This window comes from Pezoporus wallicus, unplaced genomic scaffold, assembly GCF_028554395.1.
Source record: "Pezoporus wallicus isolate ANWC-B61680 ecotype Strahan unplaced genomic scaffold, APGP_CSIRO_Pwel_v1 contig_4166, whole genome shotgun sequence".
NCBI classification, from domain to species: Eukaryota; Metazoa; Chordata; class Aves; order Psittaciformes; family Psittacidae; genus Pezoporus; species Pezoporus wallicus.
Genome location: NW_026637685.1, coordinates 54,109 through 77,321, shown reverse-complemented (window position 1 = coordinate 77,321; position 23,213 = coordinate 54,109). Strand labels below are relative to the sequence as shown.

Genomic DNA, 23,213 nt, shown 5'->3' with positions numbered 1-23,213 from the left:
AACAACAATCTAAAGGCTGCCTATGCAACTCTATTGGATTTTTAAGGATTTAAATGCATTAGAAGAGTAAATATTAAAAGTACTCTGGTTCTTCATGCCAGATTGATTGATATCAAATGTCTAAGTCCATAGGTTAAGTTTAAATTTGTAACTACTCCAGAAATTGTGCACATACTGATCAACAACTTACATAAGTTTCTTTCTTCAAAGCACAACATTATTCTGTAAAAGACAAGAAGTTTAAATATTTTCACTTCCTAATTTCTGGGGTTTTCTCCATTGGTCTGGAGAACCAATGTTGTCCGAACAGGCCCTCGTAATTAAACTACAGTCAGAGATTGTAACTAAAGTACATAAAATGAGTCAAACACCTATTTCTGAGTACGTATAGAGAGACCTGCACATGTCAAAGAGTTGAAATGCATTTGCTCATAAACCTATATAAAACATGTCATCAAATCAACAGATCCACTGAGAAAGTTTCTTTTTCCAGTGGAGCTTCAAACCTTTGCAGGTAAGGTGATTGGTCTAGCTGCTGTGGCTTACAGCAGCCACCAAGCTGAGAGAAGGGCCACTATTTTAATAAGAAGAGTGAATCGTGAACGACCAAAGGGACAAAATAAGCAGGAAACCAGAGAATTGCTACAAGGCAGCTGAGCCACAAGGAAACACCACTTTCATTGCCATTTGCTGTTTAATTGCTCTCTTTAGTACTTTTGGTCCAGGTCTGCACAAAGTAAGCTCACAGGCCAAGTATATGTTGCAGCTAGCAGTAAGACTATACTGTACTATGTTATAAATGATATTTCAAGAGCACTGAATAATTTATATGAAGTATCACTTGTACCTCCAAATGCTAAGACATCAGAAGGCACTATTCCAGGATAGGAAATAATCACTGCATAACTTGGAAGGAACTGTTCCCCTCAGGCAAAATATTAGCTACCAAAAATATAAGTGAGATTTTAAAGCTCCTCCAAGTGTTTCTGACTTTCAAAATCAGACTAGAAAAGCTCATGTTACGAAGTCACTAGTGCAGCTAAGCACACAGTCCAGTCATTCCCTTCAGGTACAAGTAATTAACTGGACTTAAAAGACTATACATATGATAATTAAAAGTCAGTATTGGGAAACAAATGTACGAAAAACTTGGCTACCTTAAAATTTTCCAGTAAAAATACTGCACACAGGAGACAAAACAGAATTCTTTACAGTAAGAAACATTGCAGCAGAGGAAATAGGGTCTATTCATGGATACACAGATTTTTACAAAGTATCCAGCCAGTATCAAGATTATAAAATGTTCTTCAATGTGAAGGATTTTCAGCCCTTGCACATTAGATCCTCCAAGCCTGCTATTTCTGCAGGAAAGATGTTTCACACACATTACATGGTATGAAACTCCATAGTAAGCTTTTGATCTATTAAAAAAAAAAACAAAACAAACACACACAAAAAAACACCCCACAACATTTCCTCTCTAATGCAATGAGATATTTTAAAGAACAGATATTTTAAATTAAGTTTTCTAGCAGAAAGTTCCATGCCAGACTTTTGAACCACTGATGACAGCACAGCAGTTTTAACATTCTCTGTAATCTTATCTTGGAGGTTTATGTCACTTTGAAAATTTCTACATAATTTCTTTCCATGGTCTTTCTTATTCTAGGTCCATGAATAACTTCCACAATTTAAGGGCTCAAGAAAGTACACAGTAACCCCAAGGAAGTCTCTGTTTCTACAAAAGCTCTTCATTTCCAACATTGACTTGACTAGACCTTTTCACATGAATGGTTCATTGCATAATTATCATTTAATTATCAGATTAAATAGATCAGACACCTCAAAGGCACTTCCTTTGATAGCCTTGCTGGTTTAATATCAACGCATCCTACCCAGCTGACATGTGACGTGTGAAAGCTGATGGTGTAGAACTCCACAGTGGTAGCTTTAATCTATTCATTTATACAGCACCCAGCTTGTTAAAATAGCTTGGTGTTTTGAGTTGGTGTAAATTTAACTCATGGTGTAATTTTTAAAATTACAATTTCCCCCACTAGATTGCTTCAAAATAGAGCTGTAGATTTATAAGATTCCTTCTCCTGAACCCCTGTGCTAATAAGATAAATATTTCACTGGAAATAATTCTGTTATTTCTTCTTCCTTTCAAAAATCAATGCACATTTAGGACTACTATTCAATGAACTCAATTATATTTATTATTGGAAGTGCCCATGAGGGCTATTACCATCCTCTGCTTTCTTTCCAATAATTATAGTGTTGTTACACATGGAAAATCAACACAAGCCCAAATCAAAGCACAAGTCAGATGCTGACTATACATATATATGTTAGTAACTCATTAATAAATTCTCAGATACACAATAAGCTTTTTGGTTTTGATTCTACTGAAATGTGCTTCAACTAACATTTTGTGTTTTCCCCAAGATATTTGCTCTAAAAACATACCTCACAAAAAACCAAACCAAACAAACTTTTCATTAACATTCACAGGCTCCCTATTCAAATTCTGAATGCTTACTGAGCAGTGACTCAAACTTCAAAACTTCATAAACTTCAAAACCTGACTTCATAAATTTCAAAAACTTCTTGTTAATACAGGACATTCCATGACAAAGACAATGTTAAATTTCACTGTTTTGAAATACTAAGTTACTAATCCCCAGCATGTAATGGGCTAGATTTTGAAAACAACAAACATAATGGAATACCAGTGTTCTAACCTATGAGTCCTTTGGAATTAATAAACATAAATTTGATTTTGAAAATACTACAGAAAAAAAAAAATCCCTTAAAATGAAGAAGATATGGAAAAAGCTGCAATATTTCTATAGCAACTCTTTTTAAACAGCTTAAGAAAAATATCATGTAATGCAAAACTATCCACTGGGAGAACATCCAAAGAGATTATCTGAGATGCTAAGAGTCCAAATTAGACTTCTGAAATCAGTATTCAAACGATTCTTCTTCAATGTAACCTTCCCAGTGGTATGGAACAGTAAATACAATCTGATTCACACACTGCAAGATAGTATGGATTCAGGATCTGAATCTATAGCTTTGAGACATGATCAAGAAGACAGCAGAATTAGGTCCAGGGAAACAAAGGGGACCTGCTTAAAAGGCCCTTGAAACCACATGGCAAGATTATCAATGCTAATCTTCATTAAAGCTGGGTAACAGCATAAGAATAGGTCCTTACCCCTGAAGTCAATGATCACTTTACACATAACCTAGACAGCAGACCTAGCAATGATAAAAATGCAATAAAAAAAATACAGTGTTCAGCGGTCAGAATGGTTTAAAATGTGCTATTTAAGGACTTGCACAAAGCATAGTTTGAAATCCAAAACAATGGGCACTTGGAAAAAGAAAACAAAAACAAAAACAAAAAACAAACCAGCAACAGAACAGGGATAGGGAATATAGGGAAGGGAATGGAAGAAAAAGAACTGCATATTGCCTTTCAAGTTTTATAACTTCTAAAGTAGTATCTTAGATTATTAAGCATGTAATTTAATCCTAGTGGAATTTTTATTCTAAGGCTATCTCTTCAGAAGAGAAAGAAAGATTTTTCACTATTTTTCAGAAGATTTATACCCACAGAAAAAATAAATAAATGAAGAATAATGATCAGAGGGGAAAAATTATCCGTTGATTTGTATCCAAACAGCACACAACACCCATAAGACCTGACCAAATTTGTATTCATCTTCCTTTAAAAATAAGTAGCACCACAACAGAAAACTGGAATTTGGACTACATGTTTTCTCATTCTCTCCACTGGGGAGAGAAGAGCAGAAGCACACTACTTGTTTACTCTTCCAGAGGTTGAAGTACAGGCAAACACAATTCCTGTCTTTAAGACTCTCTCAAACAAATCTCTTGCTCAAACAACTGTATTTAGGGTAACATTCTTTTCCAGAAGAAGATTGCTTCTCCTTCTCTAACCTTTCCTTTCAATTTTAAACCTTAATTACACAACAATTGCTTTCTCAAGTACTTTTTGAAAACCTAATTTAATTTTTCAAGATGACAAGCTATTCAGTTGTTAGGGACTAAAAAATACCAAATATATGTCAACTGCTTTGAAGTCCATTATTTACAAGGCTGACCTAACTTCAGATAAAGGCAATTAACTGTGTGAACTACATCAGCAAAACAGAATTGTATCATGAAATATCAGAAATACCACAACATTACTGGTACAGTGAGCACAGAAGAGAGGAAGTTGTTTAATATTCTTCATCTGCTAGATAAATCATCTATATTTCCATTTAAAAAAAAAAAGTTAAGAAACTCTTCTGATTTGAAAAAGGGTTTCATCTGATAGATGAAAGTGGAAACGCATAAAGAATTCGTGTCTTCAGGTTCTGCTGCTTTCGCACTACCCCTTAAAGCTAAATTCAGCCTTTCTACAATCCAAGCAAATCAGGGGAGAAAAAAAAAGAAATTGTCAATTAATTTTGGACACACAAACTTAACAGCTGTTCAATGCAGTTACCCCCTGCTATTTTTACTAACATCAAAATGCAGCATGCGTTACATGTAGCATTATGAATCACTATGTTATTTTCTAAACCAGCCCAGATTTAATCATCATTTCACAAAACAGAAAAGTAACATGATGTTCTGGATCCTTCAACAGTATCTGCGGAAGTGGGCATGGCACTAGAGGCAGACACAATATACCAGCTTTGAAGTGTGATTCAGGATCATAGCCTGTAGGAAATAAAATACAGAGTACAGTTGCCACTGCCAACAAGAAGGTGAACAAAAAATTGAGATTAATAACTGCCAGTGATCAAACTTTGTAGTCTTTACATATGCCAAGTAGATAAAAGTTTGCCTCTGTATGAACTAAGAAGGAAATCAGGCTTGCCACACCTCTGTATTGTTGTTAGCCACTGAACACAGCATCCAACAGTATTTTCAAACAGCCTATGTAAACTGATCAGGGACAATAAAGTTCAGCATACTTCCTGAGTACTGCAAATAAGACTGCATACTAGTAAATGCAAAGCATTTCAATTTTCTTCATGTGAATGTTTAAACCCCTTGTACTCTGAACTAGCTATCTTCATATGGGAAATAGAATAAATCATATTAATATATCATGTCAGATTTTGTACTACCACAAAACAATAAAGCTTTGAAAGTTACTAGCAAATACTGAACGTTCTTTAATCAGAATAGTATTATTATTATGATTAATCAGAAAAAAATGTAATATTATATTCACCTTCTTTTTAAAAGAAGCTGAATTTCAGGATGGCATACTTTTTCCAGGGTGGAAACACCTTTGAAAACATGGGTCTTAACTTTTTCCAGGGTGGAAACACCTTTGAAAACATGGGTCTTAACTTTCATTGCTCAGGAAAAGGAAATTATTTGTGATAGGGAAAGTCGTGTACCACACGCTAAGGCATACACAGAAAAAGAGGCCACCTGCTTAATTTTCAGCACAGACCCCCAGAGCAAACAGTCCTCAGAGAAAGCTAATGTTTCAGACATGTCATCTGAACAGTAACTTCAGTCTACGTTGTGCTAGTTCTTCTTCCAGCATTTTACGTGCACTGATCCACAGCACCTTACATTATTTTATAGGCAATTTGCTTGAATGACTGTAGTGATGGGCGCAGGAGCAAAGACGAAATGAGCAATTTAGCCTTCTCCCTTAACCTGTGATCTGAAGCATTTCTCTTACTGTGCAGTGCTGATGGCGTTTAGTGAGTCACTCTTCTGAAAGAAACAAAACATTATTATTTCCATCTACTACTGGAAAAAGGCAACAGAAGGTCTAAAAATTTGGCCTAGAAAGTATAGCATGTCAGTGCACAACACAGAACTGAAACATGTTGCTTCTTCCTGTAAGTAAGAATGTCAATTGTACTGTGTACAAAAAAGAAAAGGGGCCTGGTTTTATTATTCTCTATGTAAAAAAAGTGAAAACTGAAGAGCTACAATTTCAACAGTGGCTACTGCTTCCTCCCTGGACCTCAACAAACATCATTGTATTTCAAAAGATAACAAACTGTTCAAAACAGACCTAAAATTGCACTTAAAATCCCAGAACCTAAAACCAAAGGTTGTTTTTGTCATCACTTTCTCACCAGTCCCCACTGCCACACAGGCAACATGCCACTTCCATGTCTGTTCATTAGCACTTCCATGAAAAAAAAATAATATTAATTTAACTTTTAGATATTCCATAAAAATCACAGCCCATTATAAACCACAGAAATTCACTTGAATTTCAGCATCTGAATTTGTTTTTTTCAGTTTTATAAAACCTGAAAAAGCTTTCAGACTCTGTAACACAATAGAATTGCTCCTGTACTGATGTACAGTCCTTCTCTAAGGTTTTGTCCTTCCAGACACAGCAAAAAAACAAAAAGAGCAGTGTTTTTCTAAGTAGCCATTAGATTTCTCCTAAAACTAGAATGGCAACAGATGAGGCATCATAGACATAAAGCACTGTTAAATACAATTGTAGGACACTTTGAGTTCCACTTTGAGTTGAGCACTGAATCTGAATGCAGCAAAAGTAACCTATCGTTCCTTAACAGAAAACCATATTCAAATTATAGATTTCATCATAGCAACCAAAGGCAGGAAACATTCCAAAAAGACCATACATGCCAAGTAGAATGTTTTTAGTGGGGAAAAACAAATACTCCTTGCAACTCTTAATACTGTTAGCAAATTACATTCTGGACATATCAAAGAAAAGAGGAAACATCCTATAAAAGCTTCCCTGGGGCCAGGGTTCTCATCCTTACCTCACATTCCACAGTGTTATACATATAGGTGATATGGAAGCATGAAGTTTTGTTCCCATCCCACTCAACCTCAGTAGGATTTCTGAAGATGATCTAAAATTACAGTATTAGAATTCTAAACAACCTTGATTATTTTTTAATACATGCTATTGCAAGCTAAAATGAGGAAATTCAACAAAAGCATATGCAACTACATGTAAACATCTTCCAAGATGCAACTCCGTTATAGGGACAGTATCTATAGACAAAGGGACTGAGGAGACATTTGAAAACAATTTACTGGTAACTTCTTAAACCACAGTAGCAAAATTAACAGAGCTTGATCGCTTCAGTGAAAACCCCACTTCTAAAGCATGAACAAGTGTTCACTAGAAGTTTCTTCATAATGGGAATGTCTTTCTTTAAAGTAGCCTGATTATCAGGTTTATTCATCTGGTGTTTCTGAACAGCTACAGTGCTGTGGGCATAGTGCTTAGTTTACCCTGCATGCTTATTGGTTTGATTTTATTTTTTTGAACTATGGAACACTGAATTGGAAAAGAATCTAACTCACTCTTTTATATATTTTATTCTTTGTGTTCTGAGAATTTTTTTGCAAAGTCAAAGCTTCCCAGCTATCGATGTCACCCTATGTCAAAGGATTTTCCACTCACTGCAGTGACTATAATGAATACCAAGTGTCTCCCAAACAGAACTCCTTCACCAACATCTTCTGCTGACACAGGATGTTGACCTTCCTTATCCTATTTTTTTCAGTATCACAAGATACATACTATAGCACACGAATGTAAAAATCAATTCTAACTAAAGTTACACAAGTGAAATCAAGGCAGATACATTACTGTTAATAGAAGAGCTATGCATCATCATTATGGGGATACATTTCATTAATTTTCCTGCATCTCACCTAACCTTCCAGTGAAAACATTGTATACACATACAAGAAGCTATAGCATAGAAAACAGACTGTAAATGTTTAGGTCTAAAAGATATTCTTGCACCACGTAGCAACTAATACTTTTTGCAGTGCCAGCTCACTGTAAACATGAAGCCTAAGCCACCAGAAAGGAAAAGCACACCATTTGCATTCCCTCTTAATTGGACCCCTGATATGGACACATTCAAATTGAAGATAAATCTGCTGCTTTTTGGAATAAAACAGCTGTGTAAGAGAAACTGCCTGTAAAGAAGTTGCCTGTGTGTCATAGTAGCAATAGCACTTCTCAAACTACAGTTAACTGTAAAAAGTATAATTTGAATGACAGTTAAATAGATTCATTACAAGCAAAGGTCAGGTCCTACTTTTGATGAATAAATTATTTATATTTACATTAGAAGTTCTAAAAAAAAAAAAAAAAAGACCACAGCTGAACACCACCATCAGCAAAAGCAGTTCTTTACCTTCAAAACTGCCTCTTCTCTGCAGATTTCTGACTGTTTCAAAAACTGACAATCTGGGACACTCTCCTTCTGAATTAAATCAGTTTCATACCATCATCTGCCATAAGCAACTTTTATCACTGTGCCAAGCTGCAAGGGAATTTACTGTAGTGCATAAGAATGCAAGCTTCATTTTATAGCCCTTGTCCCCTAGCTGCCCCAACTCTCCCGAGAGCTTACTTCATCTGAAACTGAAAATGTTTTTTTAGAAACACTACATCCACACAAAGAAACTCCTTATTACATAGTACTTAGCAAGACACCAGTTTGTTGTCTTGCTTTAAACCACAGTATCTGCATGCTTATGTTTATACATCCAGATTAGATTTCCAAACCAATTTACTTAGTCCTGCAGCTTCCTTGCAACACAAATGTGCAATCTCTTTTTCTGTGTCCCCTCTACTATGTAGGGCAGGATGACTGAATATCGCCTCCCTGTTTATAAAGTGGTGTGCTACCAAATTTGATGGTTTTTACTCTGAATGATCCATTTCCACCTGTGCTTAGCACTGACATCACTGTATTTCATCCCTCCTTTCCAACTGGAAGTATATCTGCTTTCTTGACTTATGTGGAAGTCATGGAAATCCTCATGTTTTCTAATGTCTTAAGACTGTCATTAGAGAAAGGCTGGTTGTACTCACCTCTGTGCAATATCACAGTAAAACCAAGACTACAGAAGAGGAAAGCAAACACAAAAAAGAAAACAAAACCTCAAGTTAAAAGCACTGAAGTCACCTGCCCATATGAAAAGTAGGCAAGCCTTTGGCTCTTCCTCATGTCAGGGACACCAACCGTTGCCAGTGTACTTGAGAACAATGAAGACACTGGGACTGAAAGCAGCTCTGTAAACAAAGTTTGTTTCAAAGACTTGACAATTGCTACTTGTGACACACAGAACACCGAAACCTTCTCATGACTGACCTATAGACCCAGTGGATTCACTGTTAGCACATAAGCTTCCATCCCTAAAAACTCCTGTCTATGTCTTCCCTAACTCCCATTCACATCCTCCAATGGTGACTATGCCATATGAGGCTGCAAGCTGTAAAGATTAAGCAAGACAACAGTTCTTTTGTAGCTCTTCCTCAAATCATCTACCTCTCCATGCCAAGCACTGAAATAACAAGCATAACAGGCTCAAAAAAAGAATACATCAGCACAGAAACACATACCCTGTACACTCAATAAGGGATTCAAATTCAATCACAAAAATTGATGTCATTAGAAATTAAGACAGTGCTTATCGCTAAACAAACTTAACACAGTGTTGTTTTGTTTAAATCAGTGCCATAGTTAGCAAGCCTTTTTTCCTGCACTATGGAAGCTTGCATATTATTTTGGCTTGCTTTTTGCAAGCTCAAAATTTAGCAAGGTTTTTCCTGCTCACCAGAAAACTGCATTGCACCAGGAAGCCTGTGCAGAAAATGAATGCATATAGTACACAGCCAGAGCAACAAATTACCAACTTCACTAAACTCCAGTGGGCCTAAGAGGCACTGCAAAGCAGCACTTATTTCATAGTGAACTCAAAGCACACCAGGAGAAGATATAAAGTGAAACTATATGTAGAAAGTTGTTTATCATGGTTCTAAGACAACCTGGCAAGACTGTCTTCTCCATGCTAAAATAGCTGGATACAAACTTTCAGCCACTTAAGAAAACTGTCAGGGACACCATTCTGGCTGACAGTATCAATGTTCACATTGGTAGACTTCATTAGCCTTCATAAATGGATTCTTTCAGGTTTTCAGCTACAAGAATTAGGGAGACATCCTCTAACACCACGGCAATCTTTAGTGACATACATGCTGCAGCTAATCTGACTCATTAGACTTCCATTTCACTTCCATGTGTCACACCCTGAAAAATATTCACAGCTCAGTCGTAAATTATGAACAGATTCTTACAGAGTAGCAAATGCTGTGACTAATGTCTATATATATTCTGTGAAAGACATAACTTACCTAGGGTTTTTTTAACTTTACTTAGTTTTGCGTAGTTTTGACCTGAACCAGCCAAACCCCAAATGCCTGTTCATCTTCTGGAGAGAAAAAAATAAAGTTAAAAAGAAAAGAATAATGGAGAAAACATAAAACATTTGGTAACCTCATGGAATCCAACTGCACTTTCGATGCAGCTTTAAACCTTACTTTTGTACTGTAGACTGCTGAGCTTTGTTACAAAAACCTTCTATTTTCAAAACCTCAGGCTCAGTGTTTCACAAAAAAGAGCAAAAGTATGTGCAACAAACCTAGAATAGCCCTGCAAAAATAACATCAGACTTGTGCTGACATGAAAATTTGCACTGAACATCAGGTCAAACATACAGCTAAAAAATAGGTTCCTTCTTGAAGGCCTCCCTAATGTGTTCCTGACAACTGTCAATGGCTAAAACCATCTTACTTGCTGCTCAAAGACAGCAAGTTCTTTAAACTTCCATTCTCCATAAGGATCTCTTCCTTGATCTCAAAAACTTCATGCACTTACAATTCAAGGCAGATTATTTCCTAGCATTCTGTCTGTTTTATTTCTAAGTGGTACTCATTTGACAGCAGTTTTAAGTTGTAAAAGTTCTTTCCAACATCTACCTGACCAATGAAAATGGTTACTCAAAAAAACTATAAGAAATACAAGTTTCCTAGCACTGAAAAACAAATGTTAATAGTATTTACTTTAAGCATCTGTAAAGGGGGGGGGAGGAATAAAATAAAAAAAGATCCAAGTCCATAAATACTTCATGAACCTTGCGAGGCACAACACAAGATGAAGCTATTCCATCAAGAGCCATGCTGCACAATCCTGTCCTCCTAATTGTTTAGCAGGGCCTTTACTGTGTTCTAGGTCAGCAGCAGTAGGCTAACTGCATCACCAAAGTACAAAAAAGAATAACATCACGTTCCTCAAAACCCTTCAATCCAAAACACCTCACTCACCTGTAAAGTTACTACTGCCTAGACAACAAGTTGATACATGTAAACACGTTCAATCACAAGCATTACAGCATTAAAAATTCTGTGCCTTTGAAATAGTTTTCACAAGGTAAACCACAACGACATAGGCATTATCCCACAAATCAGTAGGTCTAGTGCCAAGACAAAGCAGCCTCCAATACCTGACTAGATCTGTACATAGGAAAAGTCAGAGCATGTTGTCACTACGGAAAACTTAGTATACACATAAATATGCCAATTACTATACAGCAAAACACTCCATTGGGGGGGGGGGGGGGGGGGGGGGCAGAATATTGAGTTATTTTTTCAGGTATCAAAACCTGATGTGTACAGATGGAGAACAAGCTTACAGCAGTAAATTAATTTTCCCAAGGCTACAGAGAAAGCTTGGCCCACGCCTAGAATTAGAATAGTCCCTGGAGCAAATTCTTGGCCTGGCCTCTGTAAACCTACAAGGATCTGAGTTAGCATTAATTCACCTTTTTCCCTTAGCATTTAAAGACACTTGTGAAAGTTTAAACAGGCTGCCTTAAGCAAATAGCTCACAAAAATGAGAGACAAAACAAGAATTACTATATAAAAACAAAACAAACAAGCAAAAAATACCACTCAAGAAAATGTTGAAAAGGAAATTTAAGTCTGAAAACACTTTACCTACTGTAAGTTCACCCTATCATTTGCCATAAGCTTTAGGACCAGTTGTTGATCTGTTTCAAATTGAAGTAAAACCACAAAAGTCTACAAATCTACGTGCTCCAACTGAAGATCTCTCTCTATAAATTATTTCAAGTGAATTTAGAAGATTTCAAGCCATTAAACATTACTTGCATTGCTGTCCCTTAAATCCAAGTTTTGTTTTAATCCACCAGATGCTTCTCAGCAGGGAAATGCACACACGATAATGCAATGAGTATCTCTTAGTGGGAGTAGGAAATCTCTATTCGAGTAGGGTTTGCTCAAGTGTTCACCAGAATTCAAAATAACAAAATCAGATCATTTTGCTGCTCACATCTCAATGTCAGATTTTGTTGTTGTTGTTTTGGTTTGCATTGAGTTTTTTGTTTGTTTGGGGTTTGTTTGGTTTTGTTGGGTTGTTTTGGGTTTGGCGTTTTTTTAAACATACGTACAAGCAGTAACTACAGGTTTCCCTACAATCAGAACTCATATGGTAAAAGGCACATAGCTATGAATTTTACCTTCTTAACTAACAATCTGTACAAATTAATTTGCTGACCTATTCTTTTCATGGCTAGAGAGAGAACTGTTAAGCAATCTCTCATTTTCTTCTTGCAGCTAATTACACACAGAAATACCAAGTCATGCTAAATAAAAAGGAGACAGAGTTCATTATTAGCTTCTAATGTGCCACAAAGACAAGCAAATGAATTGGCTCTTCTGGGTACTATTAGTTCCACATAGTTAGACATTATAGTCTGATATACATTAGCTGAAGCAGCATGTCAGAGAATAGTGATGCCTATCAAGTCAGGAGATAGACAATAATCCCTCAGGCATACATATAGTCCTCATTCACTCTTTTACAAAACAAGCTAAAACTGATGAATCTCATCTGCCTTTCTGTATCCATAGCATCACACATACACATACAAACTGATCAACATAAAAAAAGATAGCTTGGGCTGTCTTACTTTTTCTTGCGTTGTTCAGCAGTGTTCTCATAAGTCCTTAGCCATGTAGTTAGGAAGTGATCTTCCACCACTGCAATCACTATTAGTTTCATCACTAGCTTCCATGATGCTAGCCAGGTCTGATGCTGCCTACTTGGCTCTGCTCTATGTTTTCCATAGGAACTGTGGGAAATGTTTTTCCAGGATTAACTCAACTCACACTAAACGTGAATTTAACTGCTCCAAACATCACAAACCTGTTGTTAAATATGTGAAGCCATTTGTAGCTTTGAAGGAGTGTTCTTACCATGGAAGGATCACAAATCATTCTTTTCATTGAGGCAAAGTAAGTTAGGTGGTTTCCACAAAATACTATTTCTAAGGACCTCCTTTGTAATTTGGACTTTGACATTTCAGGTACACCTTAACCTGTCTATCAGTTGTCTATCAGGCCTACCAGAATGGGAATACGTGCAGATACTTTTCCCCAGCTATACACCCTAGCTGACACTGCAGGCTGCATTTCCATTCTATTAAATCTCCCACTGAACGATAATAAATCTTTCTTCTAAAATTTTAGATTTTTCTTTTCAGAGCCTGAGGAAATACCTGTCACTTTTTGGCCACTGAAATTTTTCATTAAAAAACATGATCTGAAGACAATGCACTTAGAGGTGTGTTTTCTTCACCTTGACACATTGAAAAGATACATTATACTTAATGGTTCCTCAATGCAGAATCTTTACCAGCAGAAGATAAATAGTCTTCATATCTGACGAGAAATCTTCATTTAGGATTCAGCTGAGGATTCTGCTCTGCACTAGATCTTACTCATGTTCTCAGCATCACACCTAGCATGAAAATGGACCAGAGATCTCTCCAGAAGGCAGAGTTTGCAGTGCAAGTCTGCAGCAGTTCCTGAAAGGCAGATGCCTCTTGTCTAACTATTTTTACAGTATTTGTCAGACTACCCCCCTTCCTCTGCAGTTTCTCTGTCTAGCAAAAATACCAGCTGGTTATTTCTGGTCACTCTTCTTTGACTAAGCACTGACTAATCTCATTCTTCTAACTCTGAAGTTAAACTTATTTGTCCCTTTTTCTGCACATCCAGAGAAAAAAGAATGGTAATGAGTCCTGCATGAAAGAAGAGATACTGTGGAGCTCTTAATGGCTTTACTGGAGAAAGCTGTTTTGCAAATTAAGGTTAACATCTATTAGAAGTTACCTTGGATTCCCCAATCTCCAGACTTCTTATTTCAATCTTTACCAAAGACTTAAAATTATCCTTACTTGAACAAAACTAATTTGACCAGATTGTACTACCTTCTTAATACAATGTGTCAAATTTTACTAATCTTTCAACCTGAAAGACTTGAACAACTGACACTATAGTTGCTTGACTGGGTATCAAAATTTATGAATGCAAAAGAGATCAAAACAACTGTAGACCCTTACCATCCAGGTATTTTCCCCTCACACACCAAAAAATACACCACCAAACCACCCAACAGTATTTTTAGTCTTTTTATTTTATAATATTTGTGTAATATTTTCAGTAAGGTACAATAACGGATTGATCAAACAACACACACATCAGCACCCCTACAGCAGGCAAGCACAGCTGTTTAACACAGTATTATGGGGTTCTAGTACAGTTTATCACCTACAATGATAAATGTTAATTTTTTCAAATGTAGTAGTATATAAATTTATCCAACTATATTTTTCACAAGTTCAGTATTAAGCTACCTTGTCTCAAAAAGTGTCACAGCATGAAACAAAAAGGAGGTTTTTGTTCTCACATGTGGTATTTTCAGCAACAAAACTATCCTTCAGTTAATACGGGGTTATTAAACTCAGAAGGGGCAGTGCCACCCATTCAAACAACATCACCCTTAGTTATAACAAATTTCCTCCACTGCCACTCTGTACATACCCAGTCTCTCAGATGCTCTCATTTCTCACCTAGCACTACCATTGCTTCAACAGAGTTGGCAACAAGGAAGCACATGTGTCAGCCAACCAATAGTATGTTCAACCTCTGGAAGCTATATTGCTCTGTAAAGAAGCACGTATTATTTATGTGGTTATTTTACTGTTACTAAGTCTCCTACAGTGCAGGCATACCAATACAAGATGAGTCATCCACAAAAAATAAATTATGTACTGAAAGAATATTAAAATCTAACAAGCTTTGACTTTCAGTGAAACACTTGCTGAAAAATCACAGAGAATAAATGCCAAGAAGTAAACACCAATCACTATCAACCTCCTCAGTAAAGCAAAAGTTGTAAATGTTATTAAAACAAACTTAAACCAGGTACAAGTTTACATTTTGTTGCTTACATTTCATTGTGTACTAAGTTAAAGCACATGAAAGCTTTAAAAATTCTGGCAGAAGTAAAGAAAATCTAAGAAAAGTAAAACTGTTTCAATTTTCAACACTTTCACTGCTGCCCAAGAAGTTTATTTTAATTCAGTAGTGCTTTATAACCTTATAAACCTCATACAATAAAGTGATACTGTACAATTAATACTAAACATCCATTTTCTTCCATTAACCTTGATTTTCAGCTCCAGATACAAAGAATTACAAGTAAATCTTTACCGATAAGCAAAGAAACACGTTTTTAAATTGGGAGAGCAGAGAAAATATCTCATGAGCTATGAAAAAACAAATTCTACTAGTATACCAGGCATTCATAAAGAAATCTATTAACACTTTCATGCCTTTGCACAAGAAGTAAGCCTGCAACTGCTGAGGTACTATTTTGTGGAGGTGATACAACAGTGACTGATTGAAAATACATTTGACTGTTAATCCTGCAGTGATGATCCTTCAAAGGGCAGAGGTACCTATGTGATACACCAAAAAAAGCAAGACCAGCAATTGAGACTTGTACTAGAGGATCATTTAAATTCAATTTCATATGAAAAAGCTACACACATTTTTATGGACAACAGTTAATACTGATCACATGCAATAAACCTAATCATTACTTCATTTCCTAACTATTTTTGACTATTTTTAGCCAACATACACATTTTTCATCCACCACAGGCTAGGGATTACTGTAGGGAACATCATTATCACACCACCCACTTATCACCAAGTTGTGTGCCTAAAACTCTCCCCATTAAGTGTTCTGCTCTTTTTCCATAGGTAAATTTCACCCTCTACCCATTCTATCTCTAATAGTACAGTATAATTCTCTCAAGGATATGAGTAGGACCATGACACCAGCCCAATTACTTCACACTGCCTGGTTATTTACCTTTCCTATTTGTTTATCATACTTTGTCACACAACCATATTCTCATAGTTGGAACCTCTGAATCACCAAACACAAAGTTGCCTTTAATGGAATCCTAGCAGAGATCTGATGGTAAAACTGAAGACCAAATTTTGAGTGTCTAAAATCTCCTGCTATAAAATAAATATGTTTATCTGGTATAAATTACATAATATAAATGTTAAGTCATTTAAAAGATGTTATTGTTCTTACTGGTCGAGATATCACACAGGCTTATTTCAGACTTCTGCACAAAAAAAAAACCACAATCTCAGAAACGAAAAATGAAAGAAAGAACTGAGATTATGCTTTTTACACTAAGTAGCCTAGACTTAACATTCTTGTGTGTTCCCTGTTCTTCAAGAAATGATGTTATAGTCCTAGTTTTACATCAATAGCAGCATTCTGTTTTCATTTCAAAATTCTTTAAGATGATCTTCTGTCATGAGAAGTGAATCAGTACTTAGCACACAGAATAATTAAATTGCATTTTTCTAATGCAAAAATATAACAGGTTTGTATGCTTTAAAGGTTAGCATTTAAACTGTTTTAATATACTTCCACCACAGCAACATTTTTTTTAATTGTTTACTGTTCAAATATATAGACAGAGATCATTATATACCCTATTCTAGATCTCAGACTTCTATCATCATTTTGCCTGCCAACTAAAAAAAAAGATTTCATGATGTGTGAAGCATTGCAGATTTTAGACCTATACTTCTGTTCAACAGCTATCAGTCTTGAACTTGACATCCATATGCTATTTTCTCCTCTCAAGAAAGTCACTTAGAGTTTTGTATGCCTAAAAAAAGACAGGCCCTTACTGGCCTCTCATTTCATATTTATTGAATAGAAATTACATTTTGCTGTTACTAAGTACAGGCTGACCTAATCAAAAGGCTCTTTTGCAAAGGCAGTGGATTTTTTGTCCTTTAGATCTTACTGTATAACATGGTTAGCATCACACTCTGATTTTGACTGTAGTGATTCAACTATAAGGAGAACAATAGGATTGCAAAAGTGCCACCAATATCAGAACTCTACCTTGGGAATTTAAGTTCTATATTTCATTAGCACTTCTGTCAGACTACAGCCCTGAAGCATCTGTCTTTTTGTAACTGATGTAATTAAATGCCCTGAGAAATATGCAAAATGAGGGATCTGCATACTATCACACAGCAGTTTTATTCTCTATTTAGCCTTTACTTGGTTTTAAGTGTCTGAATGGTACTGTGGTTTGAAATGTAACTTTCTGAATAAATGTGCTCCACTGGAAAAAAACAAACAAACAAACAAACAACCAACCACCTCTCTGGTCTTCAGGAGCAAGAAATGCAATTCTCTATAGCTCCTGGAAGAGGAAACATAAATACCAGGATTTTTCATGTGGTCGGTGATCTTGGAGAACTCTGGTTAGGTATCCAGCTGAGACACTCTAAACCAGGCCTGAGTTCTGAATGACCATCATTTATCTGAAATTCAGTGACCTTTAAAGAATGCTGAATTGGATATCCAAACTAAAGTGCCACAGAACCATGAACCTTTCACCTGCGTTTTTTTATTAGTATTATTATTCACAGCTGTGCTGAGGGTCTACTAAGAACTGCTCAAACAAAAGGGAAAGTCCACATATATTTAATTTTTCAAGAAAGAATAGGAATGGGTCACTGGGAAAATGACATATTCATCAATAAATTAATATAGTCAGTACCCAAATCAATTGTCTAAGTAGTATTCCTGAGACAAGGACTGACAGATTAAAACAATACATCTACATCTGAGCATCCACAGGGTAACACCTCCAACTGCTCTATATTTGTCCCATGTAACTCCATTTGCAATGCAAAATGCCTCTCTAATTCCAGTATGTGGAAGCGCACTTTAATAAATCATTTTTCAGTCATTCATTCTGAAATGCAAATTATTTTGTATAGAATATCAGAATATCAGTGGTTTTGCACTTACTTGTACTATGTTATCCTTAGGCCAACAGCTAATCCTGTAAAAGACTCCCATTTACAGAATTGTATCAACCAAGTTTCCATCTAAGATACTACATAGATTAATAGAATTCACCTTCTCAAAATAACAGCGCGTATTTAGTACACCAGACTAAATACCAGGATAGGACCTCAAATCACACACCTATTGTTGCACTCAAGGTTTCAGTTATTTCTATAAAGTTAAACCCTTAAATAAATCTGTGATTATCTAAAAGAACTTATCTCTAAAGCAACCATGAGGATGGATTTAACAATCTGCCTGCAATTTCCCCAGCATTTAGCAAATAGCCCAGCATCAACTCTTTCAGTGACACATTTGCACGCAGGGTCTATTCAGGCATGCTCTGACCACACTGGGACAGGTTGTCTGCAAGTCCCATCTTGATGGCTGCCTTATGAAAGCCCTTTACAAATCTTACATTTACAAAGGCATACATTCTAAACCTTCACTCAATCTCCAACTACAAAGGGAGCTTTTAGGGCAGAATTCGGTCTATAGATTGTTTTGATATATTGATATGACTACTCCATTCACTGTGAAACAATTTTAGCTAATCAAATCAGGAAGATGAATGAACAGACTACTTTCTGTGAATCACAAGTCTATACTAGACAAGAAATACCAGATAGAATGAGAGTTTGTTTTCTGCTTTGACAATATATTATCAGAGGTTAGCTGCTTGAGGAGAAATTAAACTCTCACAGCAAAAGCTGTATTTGTATATTTTTCAAAGTTATGTTTGGTAACATAAATGTCAAGAAACTAAGAATAATGAGTTTCAAAGCACAGAAGTTCTATTCCACCTGTAACATGCCCTTGTCCTCTATTAAGATTCTGAAACTAGGCTGAGTATTAACCTACAATACTGCAGCTACAGAAGGAAGTTAAAGTAATTATGAAATGATTTAGACTGCAGCTTTTTACAACACATACACATACATATTATTGTAAAGAAGAACCAATTGTACTTACTTGGGGTGCTAAAGAATAAATTAATGTTCATTTTAGTAATTTTTATCATATCCAGTCTCCATTTATGACTATATACTTATAAAAATATAAATCCACTTCTGATGAGAATTCTACAAGCATGTATATTTCAGGCCGCATTGAAATAAAAAGGGAAATGAACTTATTCATAGAACAGTCTGGGTTGGAAGGGACCTTAAAGATCATCTGATTCCAGACCCCCTGCCATGAGCAGGGACAACTTCCACTAGACCAGGTCCCTCAAAATTCCATCCAGCCTGGCCTTGAACACTGCCAGGGATGGGGCAGCTTCATCAGGCATTGTTCAGTATCTGGCCATGAAAGTACTGCACAAAACCACAGATGTCAGAACACATATAACTGATTCTAAGACAGTCTTAACTTTCAGCCACTAAAGACAATACCATAGGGCTCTACTGACCTCAGTGATCTTACAAATTTAAGCCTGTAAGAATTTTACTGATGCTTTGTGCAACTATATGCTGGGGAGCAACATTTTCAAGAGCAGCCAAAGTCTGTATGAACACAATGATTATTGCACAGTGCTGGATCTGTATTTGAAGACCGCAACTGAAACTTCCAAATAGTCTTTTTCAATTACAGCATTTCTATAAAGTTAAGATCCGTTCTTTCAGCTAAAAGAAAAACCTGACTTTATGATCTGTGTAAGTCCTGCTTCTCAACATTAGTGAATGAAAGCTAACAATTTCATTTTCCCTTAAGCAGCCACTCCTCCATATCCAGCCTAGCCTAGTTTAGCTTTCCAAACCAAGAGACCAAACATGCGTTCAGCAGCATTTCATTTTCTGTGCTCCAGTATTTCAGACCACAAAACAACCCAAACAGAATACATACCATGCACCTGTTACAGAACTAATATATGACATGTATATGAGTATTACCATAATTTGGATTTACACAGCTTTATAATACACTATACACAGGGGGTTTTAATAATAAGTCTAAAACATAGAGTTCAGATCAATGGATCTCACACCTCATGTGCCATAGATCGTTATCTAATATTTATTTAGATCAACATAAGATTTTTCAATCTCTCTCAGAATTACCAAGTGAAAGAACATAAGAGTTCAGCTGGTGAATCCTTATAATCCCACCAAAGAAAACATCTCATACCAGTCAAGACAAACCCTTCAGATTTGTTCCAGTGATGGAAAAATATAGCATTGGCAGCACCTAGACTGAAAGGAAGGATGGTGCTCAAGCTGCATCACCCAAGGGAGTGGGCTGATCATAATAAAAAAAGACTAGTTACAAAAACTTGGTTAGAAAAGGAGGGTCATGAATCACTTCCCCATTATCCACAGAGACCACACCACAGATGTCAATCCCCTTAGTATTTTTCTTACCTTCCATGTCCTCCATTTCCAACTACAGTTATCAAGTAATGCCAGTTTCCTAGCCTAGTATCTTTACTGTATCACGTGATCCTGCAAAAGCAGCACCATACACTTGCAAGGAAGTATTGTAACAGGATAAAATGGAATGTTACAGGAAGAATTTATAGGGGAATCTCAAAGAGTAATGAGAATACAGCCAGAGTAGCCCAACAATTAGCACAGCAGGTCCCCATTGTTCACTGAAATGGAACATCAGGGCTGTATTGCTAACACTTTACCATTACAGACAAGAGGCAAAACTGAAATAGGATTCTTTAAATAGCAGGTGTTTGCAAAGAACTGGCAGTGTCAGACACCCCAAAGTGACAACTAGTCATTTATATCAAACATAGAGTAAACTCTGGTCACCTGGCATGACTCCCAGTTCATAGATTGGCTAGAGGAAACTATTAAGAGTACAGCACAAAGGAAAAGAACAGCCAATGTGAGACAACAGACTGAGCAGAACTGCTGAAATTGCATGGGGGAGTAAAGTGGTTCTAGAAGAATCACTGTATTTTCCTCGAAGATTAAAAAGTTTTAATACTTAGCGTACCAAAAGCCCTGGCAATACTTTTGTGGCATGCAAGTTAACTGTCAGCTGTCCATTAAGAGATTATATACAGAGTTAATATGTACCTATGTGCTGATTCCTCTTTAATTCTTCATAAATTTAGCTTCTTCAAACCGCAAGATATATTACAAAAACATGTAATTGTCTACTGCTAACAGGTTATTTCAGCAGTTCAATACCTACGCTCTCCAGTTGAGTATGTAGTCACAGTATATCCAGGCAGGGACTACCTTATCAGCAGGGGGTTTTGGCAGGGTTTCTAAACACTACCAGAGTGCCGCAAATAAGGAAAACAGAAAATAGAAGTTTTCAGATAGCCTAACCTTACAAAACTTTTTAAAAGACTCTTTTAAAAGAAATGGAGTGTTTTAGTTATCTATGTTATACATATGCCTTGCCATTTCTCAATATTCCCTAAAATTATATTGTTAATGAGTAGCAAAGTTATTTTGTAACACAGTATTTACTTTTATATTGTTTCAGTAGCAGACTATTTTATTTTCATGAAGCAGATCAAAATGGAAACTTAAGACATCCAGCTTTCTCATTAACATTCAAATTCTTTACAGTGCTAGATTCTTCTTTTAAGTGTTCCTTCTCTTTATTCCTCTTTTTGAATCGTCTGTCTTTATATATAAATCGCTCTGAGCAATATATATTTAGTTTTCAGAGACCATTTGGTCAAATTCTAATAATGTCTCCTGGGAGCTGACACCAACTTCCAGCAGCAGGTCATATACTGCAGATTAGAATAATAAAACACATGCTGCTGTGGCTTCAAAAAAGAAAAAAAAAAAAAAGAAAAATTATGTAAGTCTGTCATTATCAAGCTGAAAAATGAGGTTTTGAAATATCTCGGATGTCTTCTAGACAGAGCTTTCATTTTATTTAAAGACATAAATCCAGTCACTTCTCATTTTTTTTAATTCTTTTAAACCAAAATTGTGCCATTGCAAAGATTTTGTTTCAGATTCCACAATTTTTTGTCCTTACAATAACACAGTGTTACTTAATTGACCAAAATAGAAAGCCTGTATTTTACAAATTTGTATTAAACTGAAATATATCTTTATTTACACATTACAGCATTTTTTCCTGTTTTGAAATAAAAAATATGTAATTTTATTTCCCATATAAAGGAGCTTGGTTTTAGGTTTTGGGTTTGTTTGGGTTTTTGGTTGGTTTTTGTTTGGGTTTTTTTCCCAAATTCTTTGTGTAAAGGTAAAGTAGATAACCATCTTGAAACTTAAAGATAAACACTGGCTTAAAAAGAAACTGGTATTTCTCCTCCAGAGTAGCATTATATTAGGCTACCTGTCAATGCAATACAGCTAAATTATATATTTCTCCCTTACAATGCACTATTCTTTATTATAGCGTTCCCACTACAAATCCCAGGTGGAGTAAAGTTTGTCATATTTGACCTCTGGTTAAAAGCAATCCACTGCAGAATGATTTTTTACACTACCCTAAAATTAACAGTTCCACATGCATAAACGCTAGCAGGAATCAACATCTCCTGTTTCTTTCCCCGACCTTCAACAACCCTACTCTCCGCAGAAAAAGAATAACAGCTTTACAAATGTATAAGCACCATACAGGCACAGGCAGTCTAGAGAGAAACCTCCTTAGCAGTTGTGAAGAAAAAACATGAGAAAGCTTCCACAAAGAGAAATTTAGAGAGCTAAAAAAAAAACAAAAAGGAAGAGGTGTGAATATTTAAAATATTCCCAATACTCACTGAAAGCAGCCACTGCAAGAGCCAGTGTGACAATAATGGAGACCCAGGAAACCCACAATGCCTTCTTTCTGTAGCTTTGAGCTTCATGAGGTTTTAGCCTTGTACTGCTTTCTAGTAAACCTGATAAGCAATAAGCAAAGAGGGTATGAACAATACATTGCTCCTTTTAAAAACACAGCTGTGTTAGTTCAGACCTAGATCACATATTTACATTACATATAAAATCAATACAGAATCAAATTCTGCTCACATTATGAAGATTAATTGAATGAAGCTACCAGAAACATTCAAGTAAGCAAGGAGAGCACACACAAAGTGTTTTGACTTCACACAGAAAGACCCACACATCAGCAACTTGAAAAGAGTCTGCAACTGTAGGGCAG

General features: G+C 36.0%; 1 protein-coding gene across 2 annotated transcripts in view; it reads right to left on the bottom strand.

Annotated features, from left to right (window-relative positions):
• TMEM163 (transmembrane protein 163) overlaps window positions 1-23,213 on the bottom strand; it is a 98,488-nt gene that overhangs the window by 70,013 nt on the left and 5,262 nt on the right. The window contains exon 2 of one of the 2 annotated variants that reach the window (XM_057407181.1): window positions 22,831-22,950. The exons of the other annotated variant lie outside the window; for it this stretch is intronic. Coding sequence (XP_057263164.1) covers window positions 22,831-22,950 — 120 coding nt within the window. The remainder of the gene's footprint in view (window positions 1-22,830; window positions 22,951-23,213) is intronic. 2 annotated transcript variants of the gene reach the window in all.